We start from the raw sequence: 13,758 nt of genomic DNA, 5'->3' as shown, positions 1-13,758 counted from the left end.
TCGTCTTCCAAGGCATCCATAGCGGAAATTGCTGATTTTCTTTTACACTTGAATACGTTCAGGAACCTGTCTACTTCGGCTTCAGGGGATATAAAGCAATGTTGGGTTCAGTCTTTAAACATGGAGGTTTAGATTTGTCAAATAATAAAGACCTGGCAGATCTTATCAGATCCTTTGATAAGAAGAAACCTAAAGACAATAAGATTTTGTCCTGGAACCTGGATGTAGATCTCAAATGGCTATCCAAACCACAATATCAGCTGTTGATTGTTGCTTCCTTGAGAGACTTAACTAAGAAAACTTTGTTCTTGGTAGCCTTATCCACTGCAAAGTGTGTGAGTGAACTCCACTTGATGGATAAGAGTGTTTCTTTGCTCAAGGTAATGCTGTATGCCCATTAACCCTGGGATATGTGGTGGAGAACGAGATCCTGTTGAAGCCGTGGCCTCCTTTCATCATTGAAATTCTTACAGACTTTGTAGGTCCAGAAGATGAAGAAAGGTCTCTTTGTCCGGTCAGAGCACTGAAATTTTATCTGCAATGGACGGAGAAGATTCAGGCTCCTCTGATCACCTGTGGTGCTTCGTGAGGAGTCCATCGCTCCCAAATTGTAAGAGTGCCCTGGCATTCTTCTTGAGAAATTTGATTGTGGAGGCTCATTCTCAGTTAAAAAGTCAGATTTTAAATCACTTAAAATGAAAGCTCATGAAGTAAGAGCAGTGGGTCTCCATGTGTTTTTGGTACTGTGCCCTGTGCATGGGACATTTTTGTGCAGACCTGGCTAACCACAGACTATGCCTTAACTCCATGGATCCCACTAAGTATGGGACAATTCTTGGCTGTACCACCACGTTTTTACAAGTTAAGATGAGCATCATCCAGAGGCAGTAACCATCTGTAATAGCTCTCTTAACAGGTAAGGAACCAACAAGCATTATCTAAATGCTAAGCATTACCTATGTCTTTTCATTATTTTTATATGAATTGCAATCTACTAACCATGGAATTAAGCTATGTAACAACTTGGTAAGTTTCATCCATAAAAATGACATTTTTATAATAAAATGAGATTTTATGTATACTTCCCAAGTGGTTACATGATCAGAGCCCTCCCTCCTCCTCTCTCATGGATAAGAGGGCATAACAACCAATTTTCAGTGCTGATTTGGCTTCACTTTCCCCTGGTAGTGGGCAGGGGGTTATCGCCTAGCCAAAACAATAGAGTGCTATCACGAATTTCAAAATTCATGCCGCCGACGGAAGAAGCTATAAAATCTTAATTTATTATAAAAATGTAATTTTTGGGGGTTATTTTATATTTTCTATGAAGGATACTAGAGGAAAGAAGTTTGTTTCTCAGCATTGAAGTAATTTGTGTATATAATGAAATTTGAATAATTTGATAACAGCTGCATTTAAAACTCCAGTAATAATTGACATTGGTGTATTCTCATAGAGTATATCGTATAAGATTTCATTTGATGTGAGTTTACTCAACAGTACATAATATAAGTAATAAAATGAATTCCATTCAGTATATTTTAAACTCCATATAGTTATAGATACAGCTGGCTCAAACCTAAATGGTTGATTAAGAGTATCTTTGATGAGTACAGTGAAGTGTGATATCAATCTCCTTTATGATGGGCATTTTGTGCTTAGTGTAAACACCTGTTATGAACTTTGTTCAAAGGTTATAGGAAAGATTCTTCAGACCCGTTTTGGAACAAATATTGCTTTTTTTTTATACTCTAGTCTCCACATTTATTATACATCTAATAAGTTAAAATCAGATGTCAGGAAATTAAATTTTTTTAAAACAGATAATTACATAATAAAACATACTAACATTCTTTGCAGGCCTTGATAGACGCTGGCATAGACAAGAAAGAGTTGAGAGAGAGCAAGGCAGCAAAAAGGCTATTCATACGTGTAAACAAGATGCTTAACCGTATGGAACCCCTTCTGGAGGGACTTTCCAAGGAAAAGGCACACAGACAAATGATTGTGGATGCTGGAAAAGCTAAAGCTCTAGAGAAGTAAGTCTTTTTATGTCCACCCTATATTGATACTAACCTGTAGCATCATGATAAGTTCAAAGACTGTGTGTGTAACATTTAACTTGTTGTTTGGTTGGTAATTCTAACATTAATGACCATTGGCCCCAAATGGGAATTTGCTGAAAATGGAGAGAATTCATCAGACATGCAACTTACAGAAGAAAATCATGACAGCAAATAGTTCTTTGTTAGTCCGTGACTTAAGTTGCTTATTTTCTACAATTACAGCATTGAGCATTATTTTTTTTTTATTAGAAGCCAGTCCTCAGCAGTTGATTGCTCTTAAATGTTGATAAGTTAGCATTAAGTTATTTAGGTACAAACCATTAGTTAATTTACTTTCTAACATTTTGTATGCTTACAAGAAGCTACAAAGATATGATTTTTGGAGGTAAATAGTGTAATTAAATCCAACCCAGTGATGACCATGATCTATACAAATCCATAAATGTTTAATTTGAACTAATTACTACTGTATATTTTACTTGGTTAACCATGCAGTACTATCTTTGACTTAGTTAACCATGGAGTTTTGGTGAACCTAGAACTATCTTGCGTGTACAGGCAGGCCTCGCTAAGCAATTTTAAAGTCCCCGGCCACCGCACACCTTCTTTCGGAATACTAGACCAGTTAACAGCGCCCTAGACCAGTGAAACAGCCCCGTAATCCCGCAATGGCACAATAAGTAAAATTATATTTATGCAGTATAGTACTACTATAGAATTTACTTTACAGTAGTACTGTACAGTACATTATAGTATTATAAATACTGTAAAGTGAAAAAAGCCTAGCTTTAATCGTTTGGGTGTCTTGAGTATGTAAAGATATAATAAGTATTTATCCAGTGTACAGGTAGCTGTAGTGTTCAAGTTACGATAATTTGTCTTACGATAATCTGGTTTTATGAGAGACCAAATTACAATAGCCTAACTTTATCCCATCTTCTAGTTACATAAGTTCAAAAACAGCAAAAGAGAATGACGAAAGTGTGGTTTTAACGTTATACTCGTTGCCTAAATGTGTACAGCCATGAACAACCGGATGAGAAACAATTTTTTTTTCTAAGTACAGCCGAATTGGATAACAACATACGTTTGTTTTGTATTTCAATCATCATACCATAGTACGCTATTACCGCAGTTGTTATAAGTGACGTTATGTAGATTAGGACTAAGTTATCTTAATGTAATAACTTTATTTGCTATAGATCAAATATCTATATAGATCAAAGATCAGTAGAGAAATATACTGTTAAATTTAAACCTAGTTATAGCTGAAGCTGAGAAATCTGTTTAAGCTTGCTGATGACCATTATCGTGCATCGGCAACAAGGATAAAGCTCCAATAAATGTATGCCATCAAAACAACTGTGTAGATAAAATTGAGGTAAATTCATTTTAATAAAAACTACTGTGCTTGAAAGAACACATTTTACTGTTGGTTTCACGCTGATAAAAGATAAATAAATGTAAAAATTGTATTACGATGATATAAAGGAAAATTGCGAACAGAATCATGTATTGTTTTAATAAACATGCCGCCAACGTAATCTGTTAGCAAAAAAAAATTAGTTCACAATCACAACGAAACATATTCAAATAATATTTCCACCTAAAAACACGTCGTGTAAGGAAAAATAACCTTGTCTCATATAAGTCAAGTATCTAGATATTTGTTTATGCTAACTTAAAGCCAGAAAATTTGCTCAGAATTGTGTTAAATATGGCGAAACAGACTCGTATTCGCCATCAGCCGATTTCCAAACCAAAACATTGGCCGCTCCGCGGAATACTGGCTTAGATTTACCGTAGTATTTTATAATATACAATAATGTGAGAATACATACAATATTATTGGATACAGTGAAGTGATGTATAAATTTTAAAAGATATATGGAAAAGATGCATATTTACTTTTTCTTCTGTGCTTATCTTAATTTTTGACACTATGCCATCTACGTAGCAGCGGCATCTCGAGCTCGTATGGTCGAACCTCAATTTTTTGCTCGCGTAACAAAGCAAAAAATCGACCAAGTTGCACAGTTATATTTTGTACTTCTATCCCATGGAAAAACAAATTGCAGTGTTGCAAAATCAAATGTATACGCAAGTTTTGTCATTTAAAATCAATTTATGCAACAATTATAAATATAATTTGTTATAAAAACGGGATTCAATTATATAAATTTAAATAATATTCTTTGGGCGCGACTGAACAACCTATTCTCTTCATCATGTGAAGGGCTATTATGAAGACTTCAAATGGACATGCATACTGCCACTGTATCATATTTATTTATGTATGAAAATTTATAAAAAATACCTTGTAATACATTTTTCATTCACATTTTAAACATAAAAGCATGAAAACTTATAACAAAAAGCCAAAGTGTTAATTTAACAAAATTAGTTATAATTAGCTCCCAAATTAATAAAATATAACCACGTGAAGTCTTTGTAATGCATTTTTCGGAACAGCGGCGAACTAGAATGAACATGAAAAAATATACTCTAATATACGGAGGGCACTTACAAAAGTTGCGGTAATTTGTATCATATTTATGTACAAAAATAAAAATACCCTATACGTAATGCATTTTCATACACATTTTAAACATAAAAGCATAAACACATTTATACAATTGACACATTGACCGCTAAATTTGCACATTTTTTAGCTCCATATTTTCGGAAGAGCGGCAGGCAGCGGCGAACCAGAACGAACATGGAAAAACATCCTCTGATAACGTAGAGGGCAGTTTCAAAAGCTGCCTTTGTAGCATATTTATGCACAGAAATAAAATTACCCTATACGTACTTAATACATTTTCATACAGTATGCATGTCCTTTTTAAACAAAAGCATGAACATTTATAAATCAACACATCCATAGCTAAATTTGCACTTATTTAACTCAGTACAGTGTTCCCCCCGTATTCGTGGGGGATGTGTACCAGACACCCCTGTGAATAGTTAAAACCCGCGAATAGTTAGAACCCCCATTAAAAATGCTTATAACTGCCTATCTTGAAAGTTCAGATACCAAATGTATACCTTTAATAACATCCTACTTCAAATATACCTAAAGTTACTAACCTATTACTGTGAGAGAGAGAGAGAGAGAGAGAGAGAGAGAGAGAGAGAGAGAGAGAGAGAGAGAGAGAGAATGGTATTGTTACTGTTTAATCTCACGAAACTAAATATTATTTGTAAACTAGTGCTGTATATTATTATTTTACCATAAAATGTAATGTCTTTAAAGATACACTTATACATACATTTCCAGCCCAAACAGAGGGCGAGAGTTACCACTAAGACATACTATCTCGTGTGGCAAAAGAGAGAGAGAGAGAGAGAGAGAGAGAGAGAGAGAGAGAGAGAGAGAGAGAGAGAGAGAGAGAGAGAGAGAGAAGGGGGGGGGAGGGTTATCCTTATTTAAAAGACTGAAATGGATAGATTATTGTACTTCAATAAAATACTATAACATATGAATTTTGAAATTAATTATATTACTATTATGCGAAAATATTAATAAAAAATACACATGTACCATAGAAATTCTCATCTCAGTAAAAGAGAGAGAATATGTGATCATTGAGAGGGCAACAGTTGTTGGACCCCAGCCAACTCTGCTTGGCTCCCTGGAGTTCAAAGACGTGGGGTAAAATGCATTTTCTTTCATTCTACATAATTTTATATTTATAAACAAAAATCTTGCTAATTCACTTTAGTATTTTCTTTAATGAATTGATATTATTGCTGTTTACATTAACGTTGATATTTGAAAATCATTAAATCTTTTATCATCCAAAAAACATATTATTGTAAGAGAGAGAGAGAGAGAGAGAGAGAGAGAGCGAGAGGAGAGAGCTGAGAGAGAGAGATAGATAGAGAGAGAGAGAGAGAGAGGAGAGAGAGAGAGAGAGAGAGGAGAGAGAGAGAGGTATAGATATTAATGATTCAACGATGGATGACGTATGTGTAGAGCGAGAAAAATTTTTTTCTATATGTATTTGTAAACAAATACTTTCACTTATGATTTTTGTAATCACAGTTATTATTATTATCATTATTATTAATATTACTATTATCATATGAAAATATTAATAAACATATTATACATAGTGTACCATAAAAATCTCTCATCTCAGTAGAGAGAGAGAGAGAGAGAGAGAGAGATTGAGAGAGAGAGGAGAGAGAGAGAGAAGACGAGAGAGAGAGAGAGAGAGAGAGAGAGAGAGAGAGAGAGACCTGGAGTTCGAAAGAAAGATGTGTGAAGACTGGGATTTCCTTCATTCTTACATCATTTTAAAATTTATAAACTAAAATCTTACTAATTCAATGTCGTATTTTCTTTCTTGAAGTAATTGCTCTTTACATTAATATTAATATTAGAAAATTAGTAAATCATTTATCACACAAAAAGCATACATCCCTGTAAGGGAGAGAGAGAGAATTATTAGTTATTGTGTGATATCATTTAATCTTATTAAACTTAGTAATACAGTATTGATCAATATTAATATTTTGAAATCAGTAAATCATTTTTGTATCATAAAAATGTATTTAGGCATGAAAATAACATCAAAATACACTAATTAGTGATTATTTATTGTCGGAAAATCCCGCAAATAGGCGAATTCACCGCAAATAATGGTTAGATATGGTCCAGAAAAAAATTTGTGAATCGGTGGGTCTGCGAATCCGGAGAACGCGAATACGGGGGGCCCACTGTATTTTCGGCATAGAACAGCATCAGTGGCATATAGTTTACCCTAATACCTATGGAATAACTCTCAGTAAAAATTTTTCAATATCATTTACATAACTTTTATGGTCGAACGGTATTTCTACAAATGTATGATTGTTAGACATAACGGCTCCAGCGGTGCTGTTAACTGAAAATTGTGTCGTAAAAATACCTCAAAATACCTTATTTTTTTAATGAATATTTTTTATGACAGCCGCAAAACCGATTCACCGCTAAGCAATTGTGCCGTTAACCGCGGGCTGCCTGTATTTAACAGCATGATATTATGGGGCATCCTTTTTAGGTATTTTTGAATTAGTTTAACATTGACAAGTGACTAAAAAATATGTTACAATATGCAGGTGCTGTTGCTGTTTCTCTTTAGTTGTACACTTCCATTGCAATATGCAGATGCTGTTGCTGTTTCTCTTTAGTTGCACACTTCGCTGTGTACACATAGTATCATGTTTGCTTATAGTCATGTGCGTACTTTCTCACAGAGGCTGTTTTTTCCTCTGTATTCTCTGTGTTTGGACAAGTTTCACTGCTTAAACCTACACTTCCTTTTTTATTTTGTGTTCAATTTTATTGCCATCAGAATCTCATCTCATAGCTGACTGGAGCTCATACCTGGTTCTTACCTCAGCCGGTCTCCAGCCTGGGGTCCACAGTGCCAACCCATTGCCAGCATTAGCTGCACACTCATATCCGTACTATCCAACTATCTTGAGAGATCGAGCACCAACCATGCCAGTCCCTTGCTTCTATTTTCAGAGTACTATAACCTGTTGACCTCTCACACCAGCTCGTTTGCTTCCATCTGAAGCTCCGATACCATCCTTCTCCTCCTACTTATTTTCTGTGTACTGCAAGGACAACACAGGCACCAAAAGCAGTAGCAGGTGTAGTAAAGTAACATCGGCAACTGCTACATGTTTAGCAAAAGTGAAATAACACCTTTAGGACAAAAAATTTGCTTCCAGAGTAGTGATAGTCATAGTTTAAGCAGGTGCACCAAGATCAACAGTAGCAGGTGTAGTAAGAGCACCATTATCTAAAGCATACAATTACAGTATTACTGTATAATCATGAGGCTTATAGATTTGTTCCACGAGGAATCTTGTAATACTGTACCATAATTATTCCCATCTTTAAATGAGGAAATGACTAAAGTAACAGAAAAAATTGTAGGCCAATTTCTGAAGCAAGTTACTGTATATTTCTGTGTACAAGATGACGTTTAGATAAGATGAATTCAAAAAACCATGACAAGTTTTCATGAATTTATCTTATATCTGCAGTGTAAGACGACTTCTAAATTACAAAACCAAAATGCTTTTGCAAAAATTAAACAGTACAACTATATATATAATAATGATGACTTGAATACAAGTTTTTTACTTGTTGTATCCAATTACAGTATTATTATTATTATCATGTTGTTGCTGTATTACAGAATATAAACATTGTCATGTACACAATTTGCATTTGATATTGTTTACATTCTCAAAATCTTGGTTTGGTAAGTATATGTGAAACCTTACTTTATTATAAAAATATCATATTCAGGGTGCTGACATCTAGGATGGGCCTCCAGACCCCTGATGCTTTGGGGACTACAAATAGCCTTTTGTAGAAACCCTCTGACTTGTAGATGTCCTCCTCTACTGCTGTTGGAGAACGATGGCCTTTACTTCCTCCTTGAGTGCCGAAAACCCTCTCCGAGCTGACGTAATATGCAGTTAACTTGATAGGAACTCTTGGAAGAGAGGGTCTTTCCTTGAAAGGAATGGAGTTGCCCACACAAAGTACTACCTGAACAACCCAGGCTTCTGCACCTCTCTTCCATTCCTCCCAAAAATGATGTAGCTTGGCACACATGGGCGTACGAAGGACCGATGTTTCACTTGGAGGGAGGCAGGCAGGCTTAGCTGCGGGTTTTATAGCGGACTTGGAAGATGAGCGAAGGTTGGAGCGAGGTCTGGCAAACAGGCAAGACTTTCCTCCATGAAAGGGCTTCTGTTGTACCTTAAAAAAGGATATAGTAAGAGCAGAAGCCAAAGTCTCCGGCTTTTGGCGCTCGGTCGACCGTGCCAACAAGCCAGTAGTCGACCTCTTATGAAGGGCCAAGAGGTGGGACTTGTCAAGAGGGAAGAAAAAAAGTACCAACTTCTGTGTCGCTGAGGAACATGAAAGCAAGCTTGTCTGCACCATCCCTTACTGACTTGTCTACACAAGAAAGTACTCCTAACCAATCCTGAAGATCCTCAGGAAGTGAAGGACAGTCCTCCAACTTCCTAGCCAATCTAAAACTAAAAATCTCCAAACTTTTAAGAGATTTCAAACTAAATGGTCTAGTTTGGAAGAGGAAAAGAACACTTTAGCTGATGTAAAAGCTGATCTTGGATTAGCGTCATCGAGGCCGGAGAAGTCCTACTGGGAGGAGGGAGGCAGACACAGGCTAAGGCTCCACCGGATCCGTCGCGGCGCGTCGCGTGCGTCCGACACGGCTACACGTTTTGTGCGTTTCGATCAACTGTTATAGTTCAAACACGAGTGGCCCCACACGGCGCATGAGCGTGCGTGGCGTCAGGTGCGTTACCGGACTGGACGCGCAAGGAACTAAACATTTTGTTTTTAGCCGCACGTGGACATGCGTCTCCGAGTTGGGGTCCGCATGAAGGAAGAAATTGTGGTAGACCTACAACACCTGCATTTGAACCAACCTGCCCAACTTTGAGTTATAATCAAATTTGATGATTTGTGGTTATGATGAAGGATTAAAGTATTTTTTTATTATATTCTAATGGACACATTTATGTAAATATTTTTGTTTCAGAAGTTCCTGTATCAAAGTGTTCAGTTCACACACAATTCTACGTATCTTAATTTTTGTATTAAATAAAATAAAGTGCAACTTTAATTTCGAAATCAGTAATCCTTCCCTCAGAGTTACTACAAGTTTCTTACTTTGATACGGATCTTCTGTAATTGGTATCAAATTTTGATATTCGAGATATAATGCCCTCGTGAATTAAATCAAAGGTTTTCGGCGGCATCCGACAATATTAAAAAAAAAAACTTGTCTGGACGCTATCGTAACTTATGAAAGAGTTTTGCATATTCTCCACTCTTTCCTCATCTAAAGTTATGTCATAAGTTCAGATTTTCCTTCTGTTCAACGCCTCTACTTTGGTTGACAGCATCGAGTCAGAGGAAAACCTCGCGCTCTCCCTTCATAACGGCAAGTACTGCTGAAGTTTGAATTGTCCGTCTTATAACCGTCACTCGTGTGTCTGGTTGGGCCACACGCGCAGAAGACGGAGACGCTTGTAGACGGATAGCCGTGTTGGATGCACGCGACGCGCCGCGACGAATTCGGTGGGGCCTTAGCCACACCCAAAGAAGGAGCTTCCCTGGTAATGTAGAAGTGGTAACATTTCTTGGTGAGCTTCAAAGCCGGAAAGGCAAAAGATGCTTTCCTTGTTCCCTCTTTACTTGAAAGCCATTCATCGAAATAACACAGAGCCTTTTTAGTCACAAAGGAAAGGCCTGACTTGGGAAGAAGGGCTTTGGAGGGTTTCTTCTTTAATAAGAAAATCAAAGTTAGAGAACTAGGAGGGGCAGGAGCAAAGAAGTCTGGATAATACTTCAGAATAAACCTAAAGAGAGGTGAATAGGCCTGTGCTGAGTCCTGTTCCTGCTCCTCATCCTCTTCCAACACAGGCGACAGAACAGGTTCCTCCTTTTTGGTAGACAGTGTCTTCCCCTTAAAGAAAGATAGCAAATCTTTGAAATGTTGGTGAAGAAGGGAAGGCTGGATCCTCCTGTTGTGGCTGAGTATAACTAACAGAAGTCCTACGACGAGTCTCGAAGATGAAGACTTTGAAGAAGATGAAAGTTACGATCGGGTAATCGAAATCTGTCGTGTTGACTGAGTAAGAACTGACAGCTTAGTCAGCACCAACACTTAGTCAGCACCTGTTTTTCCTCAGTCGAATCCTTTGAGCCACGAGTCGAACGGTGACTTCTGGGAGTTGAAAAAGCACAACTGCTAGATGGGCGAGGACAGGAAAGCCCCTCTTGTGATCTCTTGACAGGCGGAGATGACTTGGCATTGACAGGAGAATGCCTTTTGAGAGGATGAGAGACCACAGAACTGTGCCATCGATGTGAACTGGGAGGTGAGAAACAGTGCACCGGAGACCGACAACTACACACCGAACGATATTCCTTTCCAGTGACATTCAGTCAAAACCTGAGTTGACACCTCAGGAACAATAGAAGAAGAGACTGCCTGTGGGCAAGACCCACCAGTCTCCCTTGGACCTCTGGTATGTCTTCTCTCCGAGGTGGGTGAGTGGGACAGTGACCTTCGTGTAGAACTGGTGGGACGGACAGCTGCCACCTCAGGTTGAAACTGCACTAGCACTTTCATTGCACTCTTGGATTTCGCTATAAATGATCTCATAGAAGAACCTAACTCCATCATAGTGTAAGCTAAAAATTCTAACTTCCTCTTGGACCTTGATCCGAGGCTGGCAATGGTATCAATAAAGCACATGGGAATCTGGCATAGGAGTAGGAAACAAAGGAGTCAGAGGACTTAGAATAGGAGAAAAATTCTTAGAAGCACAGGAAAGAGGGTTAGACGCCTCCTCCATCACAGGAGAAGGTGAAGGACCTATACCCTTACCTTCAGCTCTAAGGACTGCCTTCCTCTTTCTATCTTTAGCAACTTTTATCTGCATGAGGATGCAAAGTTTTCAATTCTCCCCCCAACATTTAATACATCTAATGCAAGTGTCATATCTCCTTGATAGTGTAGTTATACACCCATAGGTGCAATACCTTAAGCGCAGATGAACTAGAATCTGACATTTTAGACAATGATGGCAGCAAAATCTAATCAAAATATCTAAGCAAAATGAAAACAAAGCAAATATGAAATTTGTATGTCATCGAATGAAAGGAAAGTGAAAAAACTATCCAAAATATGATGGAAGAAGGTCTGCAAAACCACCGATGTTACTCGGAAGCCGGCAGAAATAGAATTAAGAGGTGCGGTGCTGTCATACCTGTCGACTTGAAGTGGACATACCTGTCACTACACTAGCGATGTGGCGCCACTGCAAAAGTTTGAATTTTGGTCTGCCACAGTGAATTAAATTCAGGATTAAGCACAAGTACCTATATTTTGTCTTTCCTAATCTTAACGACCCTCCCAAAGTCCTTTACCCATCCAAGCGAGGAAGAAGTAGACTCAGATTACTCGTTATCCTTGAGAATTTTAGCCAAAGACCTGGATCCATTCTTTCTCGCCTGGCTATTCAAAGTTTCTGCCAGCTCGCGAACTACTGTGAAGTGAAGCTAAGGACGTGATCAGAACAGCCACCACCTCAATAGCTTTCAGGCGCTGTATGGGCTTTACATTCATTCTGACCCACAAGATGTGTAAGTGGTCTTTGCTTCTTACTATTTTTATGAAACTTCAACAGAGTCTAAATTTTCCAATACCTTGAGACCATTATTAGTGAATAGCAAGGCATTGTGGAAAGAAACACTGGTTATTCTCCTGTTATCTCTTCACCTTTCAGTAAGGTGCTGAGTTTGGAGAGGCATTGGGTACATGTACCTGGAGCACCCACCACTTTCAGTGGATGAGTTGTGGCTTTATTTCAGTGTAGGTGTCAGTGGGTGTCTGGTTGATTTTATTTTGGTGCTGTATCCAGGGCAAGGGCAGACACCTATCATGCTTTGCTAGCCATTGGAAACCTGCCTTTGCTGCTAAGTTCCCCCGTAAGAAGGTGGCAGCCCATGGCTATACCGCCACGCCACTACAAGTTAAGATGAGTACCAACCAGAGGCAGTATCCACCTGCAGTACTTTAACTGATGAACATTAGTCATAAAACAGAATAAGGTGGTCACCTAAGTCGTTCCCAGTAATTGTGCAACTACCCTGAACAATGGAAGCGCTACCCAGAAATTTGAATTTAGGCTGCTGTACATGGAAACTAATAGCCATGTGATTACTTGGTTAAGTTTATATAAAACTATTTTATTATAAAAATTTAATTTTTTCTAGGATACAAACCTATTCTTTTATAGAGTAGTTTTTACCCTCCTTTGCTGATCTCTCTCAGTTACGGAGTATGTTATTCAATTTTAAGTCAGCTGACAGTCACAACACACTTTTCACTCAGTACTCCATTTATTGTTGAAATTGTGTGGGTTCATATCCTAGAAATTACTATACAGCCAGAATCATAATCCTTGCTGAATGTATCATCAATAATACTGTAATAAAAATACATGAGCGTCATCTGTATGCTTGCAATCCTCCATGTAAAGACCACAGCAGTTATACATTAAAAAAAAAAAATTGAATTCAAGATTAGAGATAATCACATACCCATAATTCAGACAGTAAGTTTGATGAAGAATTTATCTTAAAAAAAGAAATTGGGAGCTGACATACCAACCTTTACAATGCTGTCCAGAGCAACTGTTATGTCTATTCGAGACTGGGTATCAGTATGTTAGACCAATGGTTCTTGAACTTTTTATTACTACACCCCCTCTTAAGAGATGGTCCTTCCCTCCATGCTCCCCTTGTATCTATGAGTAAAATTCCTTCACAGATTTAAAGGAAAATAAAGAGCGGGGAATGCGTACCAGACACACACACACACACACACACACACACACACACACACACACACACACACACACACACACACACCCCCCTCGTGAATAGTTGGAACCTCTATAAAAATGTTTATGCCTGTTTTTTTTTTTTTTTTAACCCTTTAACGCCGATTGGACGTATTAAACATCGATATAAATTGTCTGTTGGGTGCTGATTGGACGTATGGTATGTCGATATAAAAAGTTTTTTAAAAATTCGCGGAAAAATACTTATAGGATAGGCCTACCAGGCGAAAAC

At 37.8% G+C, this 13,758-nt stretch overlaps 1 protein-coding gene across 2 annotated transcripts in view; it reads left to right on the top strand.

The window, feature by feature from the left end:
• The window catches only part of LOC135219752 (mitochondrial proton/calcium exchanger protein-like), a 164,095-nt gene that overhangs the window by 134,207 nt on the left and 16,130 nt on the right, over positions 1-13,758 (top strand). For both annotated transcript variants that reach the window (XM_064256797.1, XM_064256796.1), the window contains one exon: positions 1,861-2,039. In XM_064256797.1, the coding sequence (XP_064112867.1) occupies positions 1,861-2,039 (179 nt within the window). The remainder of the gene's footprint in view (positions 1-1,860; positions 2,040-13,758) is intronic.

This window comes from Macrobrachium nipponense, chromosome 1 (genome assembly GCF_015104395.2).
Source record: "Macrobrachium nipponense isolate FS-2020 chromosome 1, ASM1510439v2, whole genome shotgun sequence".
Taxonomy (NCBI): Eukaryota; Metazoa; Arthropoda; class Malacostraca; order Decapoda; family Palaemonidae; genus Macrobrachium; species Macrobrachium nipponense.
The sequence above is the reverse complement of the archived record's forward strand: the minus strand, read 5'-3'. Positions and strand labels throughout refer to the sequence as shown.